The following is a 7,492-nucleotide window of genomic DNA, read 5'->3' as shown; positions in this document are numbered from 1 at the left end:
ACCTGCTTAGGGGTAGATAGTGCCTCCCACAGTGGGCTGGACCCTCCTACATCAATTAATGATCAAGACAGTCTCCCACAGACACGCCCACATCTGGGAAATCTCTCTACTGGGATTCCCTTCTTAGATGACTCTAGGCTGTGATAAGTTGACAGTTAAAGCTAACCAGGACACTGAGCTAAAGGAATAACATCAGGGGTCAACTTTGAACTGCTCAGGGACCTCTCAGGCAGCTTTCCAAAGAAGCTGTCCTGTAGTACCACATGGGGAGCAGTAACTACATCACCCTCAGCTGGTCCCTCACTGATTTTCTTAGCCCTGAGGGTCTCTCTAGACTCCAGGGAAGGGCGTGGCCATACCCCAATCCTCATCGTTACTCTAACCAAACAAGAATTGGAATTGATTGTGTAAAAGGGAGGCTAGTTTTTTCTTCCAAAATCTCTACCACAAAGACCCTAAAAGACCCTAAAAGATGTTATAAGTGGTTGAGCATTGGTGGTTCATGCCTTTATTCCCAGCACTCGGGAGGCAGAGGCAGGCAGATCTCTGTGAGTTCGAGGCCAGCCTGGTCTACAAGAGCTAGTTCCACTACAGGCTCCAAAGCCACAGAGAAACCCTGTCTCGAAAAACCAAACCAAACCAAACCAAACCAAACCAAACCAAACCAAACCAAACCAAACCAAAGCTATCAGAAGTGAAATGGTGTGCTTATAGCTGACTGTGGTGCACAACTTTAATTGCAACATTTGGGAGATAGATGAAGGCTCATGGTCATCAGCTACATAGAGTTCAAGGCCAGCATGAGCTATGAAAGACTCTATCTCAAAACAGAAAGAAAGCAAGCTTTGGGGCTGCAGATGTAGCTCGGTGGTAGGATGCTTGTCCCAGCATGTACCGGGTTCTGGGTTCTATTCCAGCACCAATATAAGCTGTCCAAATGCAGTTTGAGTGTAGACTTCTCCATCTCTCTGTCTAAGCTGTCCCCTAAGTTCTTCTTATAAACTCTCCCAAGTCTTTTCCACCACAGACTTCTGTTGTAGAGTAAAGGCCCTCCCTTTTATTCTCCTCAGGGAAAGTTGGAAAGTACCCAGTTCTATTAGGGAACTTGGGGACAGCACATGAGGGGAAATTCAAGAACCTGAAGGTGAGGAAAGTGGTCATCTATGGAGGGAAGGACTTAGAGAGCGCACCCTAAGCTACAGCTTCACCCAGTTATCCCTGCTGAGCCCACAGAACCTCTGATGCTGTTGGGTCCCATGACCTAATCAGCACCCAAATGCGGCCATGGGTGGAGCTCTGAGGGGAGGTATGGTTTAGTGTGGTTTCTCTCTCTTTTCTTTACTCATCTAGTTCCTTCAACTGGTCATTCTGGCCTCTGAGCTGCAGGATCCTGCACACACAGACCATACCCACCTGGTGCCTCAGGTAGGAAGCCACCCTTGTGTATCAGCACACTTGTTGGGGTAGCGAGGCTTGGTTAGATCTAATTTTAGAAAGTGCCTGACTGGTTTCTGTGGAATGCAGGAATTTCTTATGAACTCTTTCCTCCCCACCCCCCTTTGAGATAGGGATTCTCTGTGTGGTCCTGGCTATCCTGGAACTCCCTTTGTAGACCAGGCTGGCCTCGAACTCAAAGATTCACCTGCCTCTGCCCCCTGAGTGCTGGGATTAAAGTCGTGCACCACTACTGCCTGACTCCTAAGCTGTTTCCTGTCTACTCACAGGGAGTAAGCTCTGAACTCTGACTTCCTAGGTGGTTGTGGCACAGCCCTCATTCTTTGATTTTATTCTTCTCCTGTTACGTGGCTGAGATGGACCAATCCCCCAGCTCAGTGTAGTTTCTCCTGATAAGCTTTCATCTTCTGTGAAGATGCAAGCAGTGGCAGGGAGAGAGCATCCCAAGGTGTGGGGGTATGAATGCACCTGCCATAGAATCCAAGGCCTGGGAGCCAGTGAGAGCTTCTTTGTCTTCCCTCAATTTGGAGATGAGAAATGGAACTCTGTAGGGATTAAAGGCCCTAGTCAAACTCACCATGGAGAGAATGGGCATTCACTAACAATCAGCTCATCTCTAACCTGGTTAACTTGTAAATGCTTTCAGATCGGAGAATCTTCAGTTGGGTAGAGGTTTATTTATTTGTGGGTGTGTATGCAGGAATGAATATATATATATATATATATATATATATATATATATATATATATATTCACCAGGGGATGCTTTTTAGGGAGTTGGTTCCCTCCATCCATCAAAGGTTCTTGGAGCAAGCTCAAGTTGTCAAGCTTGTATGACAAGCTCTTTTGCCTGTTGAGCTATCCCACCAACCCTTATGTGTATTTAAATTTTTTTCTTTTCCACATTTAGTGTGCGTGTATGCACTTGGGTGTGGAGGTAGGTCGGAGGATAACCTGAGGGAGATGGCTCTTTCCTTCTACCTTGAGTTTTCAAGTTTGTGGGCTCAAGTTTAAGGTGTTAGGCTTGGCAGCAGGCACTTCTGTCCACGATTCACCTCATTGCCTCCTGCCCCGTGTATTTTTGATGTGATGTTTGCAACTATGAAAGCTGAATGTAACCTCATTGTAAGTCAAGGCACACTGGACAGTTCAATGTAATCTGTCTCTCTTATTTCTTTCTCCAGGCAGATTTCAAGAAAGGCAAACAAGGGGCTGGAGAGATGGCTCGGTAGTTAAGAGCACAGATTGCTCTTGAGGGTTTGTTTTCTCAGCACACAGTTTGGGCAGCTCACAACTCTCTGTAGGTCCAGTTCCAAGGGATCTGATGCCTTCTTCTGGATACAGACAAGCATCCTGCACACACACATAAGTAAATGCAATGAGAAATAATAAGTCTTTTTAAAAAGGGGAAACAAAGCTGGGTGTTGGTGGCACACACCTTTAATGCCAGCACTCGGGAGGCAGAGGCAGGTGGATCTCTGTGAGTTCAAGGCCAGCCTGGTCTACAGAGTTAGTTTCAGGACAGGCTCCAAAGCAATACAGAGAAACCCTGCCTCAAAAAACAAAAACAAAACAAACAAAAAAGGGAAAACAATAATGAAGGTGCACATATACAAGTTATGTATCAAGGGACACCCAGATACACCTTACCTCCTTAGCTTTGCTGTGTGCTGGCTCTTTACTGAGTATATAAGAGCAACCAGGTGGCTGCATCTGAATGCAGGGGGCATGGCTGAGGACAAAGATGATTAAAAGGAGACAAAGTAGCTGGAGATAGAGTTGAGAATTGCAGAGTCCACTGAAGACTAAACTATCTTCCTTGAGTTTAATTTTATCCCATACTCCAACGGTGTCTTCAAGAGCTTTGACAGCATCAGGAATCTAACTTCTACAGAAGTTCAAGTAGAAGTCCAAGGGAGTGAACTCTGGTTGTCAAAGCAACAAAGAAGCCAATAATACTATCCCAAAACATCCATGACACTTGAGTTTGGTTACTAAATCCTATTTCTCTCCAAACCTTTCACCTAGATCGAACCATGGCCAAAGTTGAATATTTCTACTGGGTTGCTCCTGATAATACGACATGGGATGACTTTGAGAAAGACTTTGGGAATAGCACCAGAATGCCACCTACTGGAGATTATTTCAGCCCTTGTAGGAGAGTCCCAATCAGCAACACAAAGGCTTTAGTTGTCTTTTATGCCCTGGTGTCCTTGCTGAGTTTGCTGGGAAACTTGCTGGTGATGCTAGTCATCTCATACAGACGAAGGAGCTGCTCTGTCACCGATGTCTACATGCTGAACCTAGCCATTGCCGACTTTCTCTTTTCATTGACCCTGCCCTTCTGGGCTGTCTCCAAATTGAAAGGCTGGATTTTTGGCACTCCCCTGTGCAAGATGGTTTCACTCCTGAAGGAAGTCAACTTCTTCAGTGGTATCCTGCTACTGGCCTGCATCAGTGTGGACCGATACTTGGCCATCGTCCATGCCACACGCACACTGACCCAAAAGCGCCACTTGGTTAAATTCATATGTCTGGGTATCTGGGGTCTATCTTTGATACTGTCCCTGCCCTTTGCTATCTTCCGCCAGGCATATAAACCATACGGTTCTGGAAAAATCTGCTATGAGGTCCTGGGTGAGGCCACAACAAATTTTCGGATAGTGTTGCGTGGCCTGTCCCACACATTCGGCTTCCTCCTGCCACTGCTGATCATGCTGTTTTGCTATGGGTCCACACTGCGCATGCTCTTTAAGGCCCACATTGGGCAGAAGCACCGAGCCATGCGGGTCATCTTTGCTGTTGTGCTTGTCTTCCTGCTCTGCTGGCTGCCTTACAACCTAGTCCTGCTCTCAGACACTCTCTTAGGAACCCACTTGATTGAGGACACCTGCAAACGCCGCAATGACATTGACCAGGCCCAATATATCACTGAGATCCTGGGCTTTTCTCACAGTTGCCTCAATCCCATCATCTATGCCTTCGTTGGCCAAAATTTCCGCCATGAATTCCTCAAGATCCTTGCTAACTGTGGCCTGGTTCGCAAGGAGCTTTTGACACACCGCCATGCTAACTTTTGAGCATCTTTCACTGTCTGTTAAACCTCTGAAAATTACCAGAGAGTAATATCTGTCCCTCAAGGAGAGGATAACTATCGTGCTAATGTGCTGTGCTGTGCTTTGTGCGTGAGTATGTGTGTGTGTGTGTGTGCAGTATAGCTATGGACAGATACTATCTGGTTTGGGGAGGGAGATGACAGGATCAGGAGATGTTAGTGACGGACTACTGTCTCTAGGGCCCACACCTACTTTCTGAGGTACTGATAGCCCTCCAAGGACTGCCTTTATACCTCCATGAGAAAGAATGTCTCCATCTCTATTGGACACATACATCTTTGACTTGTGATCTGGGCAAGGATCGTGTTCACATCTGTAGCCTAACTGTTAGAACAAAGAACTGGAGCTTGCATCTGACATTAGCCCTCACAGGCTGAATTCTCTCCTTGGAACTGCTCAGCACATTCCAGAAGGGCTGTCTAGTAACTGTTTGTCCTGTGATTTGAGTTCATGAAACTGTTTTCCCATCTTGGGGAATGTCGCAATGCCTGCTGGGGACATCAGTCAGCTGCTGCTGAAGCACCAAGCCACCAGGCAGCCTTGTGATGGAGCTGAAGAAGTCTTCCCTTTAGGTGTCATGGGCAGACAGAGGGTGTTTAGGAAACCACGTATGGGGATCCCCTTTACCTTGTGACCAGAGTCACAGAGGGGGATGTGTGTGTTGGGTACCAGCTGAGCCAAGGATGAAGCAAGACTGGCAGCTAACTTTTGCCCTCTTGGCACTTCCAGTTTGACAGGGAACAACAACAACTTTATAAACCAAAATATAGCTGTCAATCATGTGGACGGGCAGCAATTTCCAACAAAATTTCTGTTCCATGTTTGTCCACATGAAAGTACCTTGAGTGTGCCACAGAGTGTAAGGTATGTGTGGAGGGACTGGTGGTTCCTGTCTTAGAATGGGGTTAGCTCTCCTCACTGACTATGGGCTAGTGGCTTTACTCCCTGTTAGAGCCATCTTTGTAGGCGCAGGCTCATGCTTATCATCACATCTCACATTCAGGAGGTTCCCTTTGTCCCTCATATGTGGAAATGTGTGCCTCCAACTTTATGTCTATGTATAACCATCGTCTCCTGGAGTGACCTGGCCTGTCTTCTCTAAGTTGTATTAAGTGACTTCCTCACTTCCAAATGACTTAAAGAAATTGTGTTTGGAGCTAGAGAGAAGGCTCAGTGGTTAAGAGCATTTGCTGTTCTTTCAGAGGACTCAGATTGGTTTCTCAGCACCCACATAGTGGCTCACAACCTATAATTTATAACTTAGGTCCAGGGGATCCAATGCCCTCTTCTGACTTCTGTGGGCATTAGATATGCACAGTAGAAACTGAAATTCCTACTAGCTTAAAGGAAAATGGAGAAGGTACTGGCCTGTATGGGGATGGGGCAGGTGAGGATGGCCTGAGGTTGAGCTTCCAGGAGGGACTGCAGTGAAGGCTGAGACCAGCATCAGGGACCAAGGCTGGAGTAAGCGTGGGGGTGGGTACAGGGCTGGGTGACAGCTTGGCATAAGGTAAGGTCAGAGGAGGACAGAGGGGAAAATCTAGAATGGGGAGACTGAGTGGGAGAGTAAGACTTAGGGACCTGCTGAGGGTTGGAGGCGGGGCCTTCTGGACCAGGTCAGGACTGGAGGCAGGCATATGAGAATGTCAGAAATGGGATGAGTGCCAGTGATGACTGAAACTAAAAGACCTTGTAGATAGGCTACTAGTATGCAGGTATCTGTACTGGCCTGCCCTTGGGGTTCTGACAGGATACATCCTCAGCTGCAGCCACAAAGAGCACCACCTGTGCACATTCACTATGTCCCCTTTTAAAAGGGCCCTGCCCACCTCCCATCTCCCCTTCTTCTCTCTCTCTGCTTCTCCACTCCCCCCCACTTCCTCTCTCTCTATGTATGTCCCCAGAGGCCGGTCTCCCCCTCCCCTTCCCCTTTTTTACAATCCCCTTCCCCCAATTAAAAAAAAAAACCCACATGAACTCTGTCACATAGTATTTTCTCTTGCAGTGCTTATTTTTTTTTACTTTACATATTGATCCCAGTTACCCCCCCCCATCCTCCCATATCCCTCCCCCCCCAGTCCCATTCCCCGTCTACTCCCCAGGGAATGTGAGGCCTTCCAGGAGGGATCATCAAAATCTGTCAAGTCATTTAGGGTAGGGCTTACACATAGGGTCATCATCCTCTTTGGAATATTATCTCAGGCACACTTCATGAATCAGGACAAAGGCTCCTTGGAGGTAGGGGAGGAGTCAGGGTTCGAGCCCATGGAGATAGGGGAGTCAGAGGAGAGGACACTTTAGTTCTGTTCCCTACAGTACTTGAACTCTATTGCCTATCGCAATAATTCCAGTGGACATGTGGAGTACTCTCTCATGTTAAGAACTATGCTGAAGGACTTACTATTGGGGACAACTGTAAGAGGGTTAGGGGAGATATAAGAAATCCTGCAGAGCCTAAGCAAAGGTGACAGAGATAGGGCATCTCCTGGGCCAGTGGGCCAAGCCTGGAAGGGCATCGAGTGCTTTGCAAACCTTACACCATAGCCCGTTTCCAGCCCTGTTGCACTTAAAGCTTACGTAATGAAGTCAGGTGGCTTCCTTGAGCAGCCTGTTAGTGAGCTGAGACCTGCCCTGGGATCCTGTCAGGAGGCAGTAGCGGAAATGGGGAGGGTATGAGCAAGCTAGTGACTGTGGTGGAAGGAGAGGGGAAACTCGGGGTAGAGACTCCAAGACCACTCAGCGTGACCAAAAATGAGAGTCTGTAGTAGGTCAGCCTGCCACTGTATGCAGAGAAACACTCTGCATAGAGCAGCCCCAGTGCATAGTACAGGGAGGGTTTGTTGTTTGTTTTTGAAATAACACAGAAAAAACGAAACAAAACAAAAAACAAACCTACATCCTGGTTGTAGGAGGAAGCAAAC

The 7,492-nt window shown here is 47.3% G+C and overlaps 1 protein-coding gene across 1 annotated transcript; it reads left to right on the top strand.

Annotated features, from left to right (window-relative positions):
• Nucleotides 1–3,482: 3,482 nt before the first annotated feature.
• Nucleotides 3,483–4,634, top strand: LOC127226278 (C-X-C chemokine receptor type 1). Its single transcript, XM_051190179.1, has one exon. It carries the CDS (start codon nucleotides 3,492–3,494, stop codon nucleotides 4,533–4,535), a length of 1,044 nt encoding a protein of 347 aa, XP_051046136.1. The 5' UTR covers nucleotides 3,483–3,491; the 3' UTR covers nucleotides 4,536–4,634.
• Nucleotides 4,635–7,492: the final 2,858 nt, after the last annotated feature.

The sequence above is a fragment of the Phodopus roborovskii genome, unplaced genomic scaffold, assembly GCF_943737965.1.
Source record: "Phodopus roborovskii unplaced genomic scaffold, PHOROB, whole genome shotgun sequence".
Lineage (NCBI taxonomy): Eukaryota > Metazoa > Chordata > Mammalia > Rodentia > Cricetidae > Phodopus > Phodopus roborovskii.
Note: the sequence above shows the minus strand (reverse complement) of the source record. Positions and strands in the feature narration are given on the sequence as shown.

Bases quoted from the DNA above. Each gene is read 5' to 3' on its own strand.
- LOC127226278 (XM_051190179.1), top strand. From the start codon at position 3,492: ATGGCCAAAGTTGAATATTTCTACTGGGTTGCTCCTGATAATACGACA.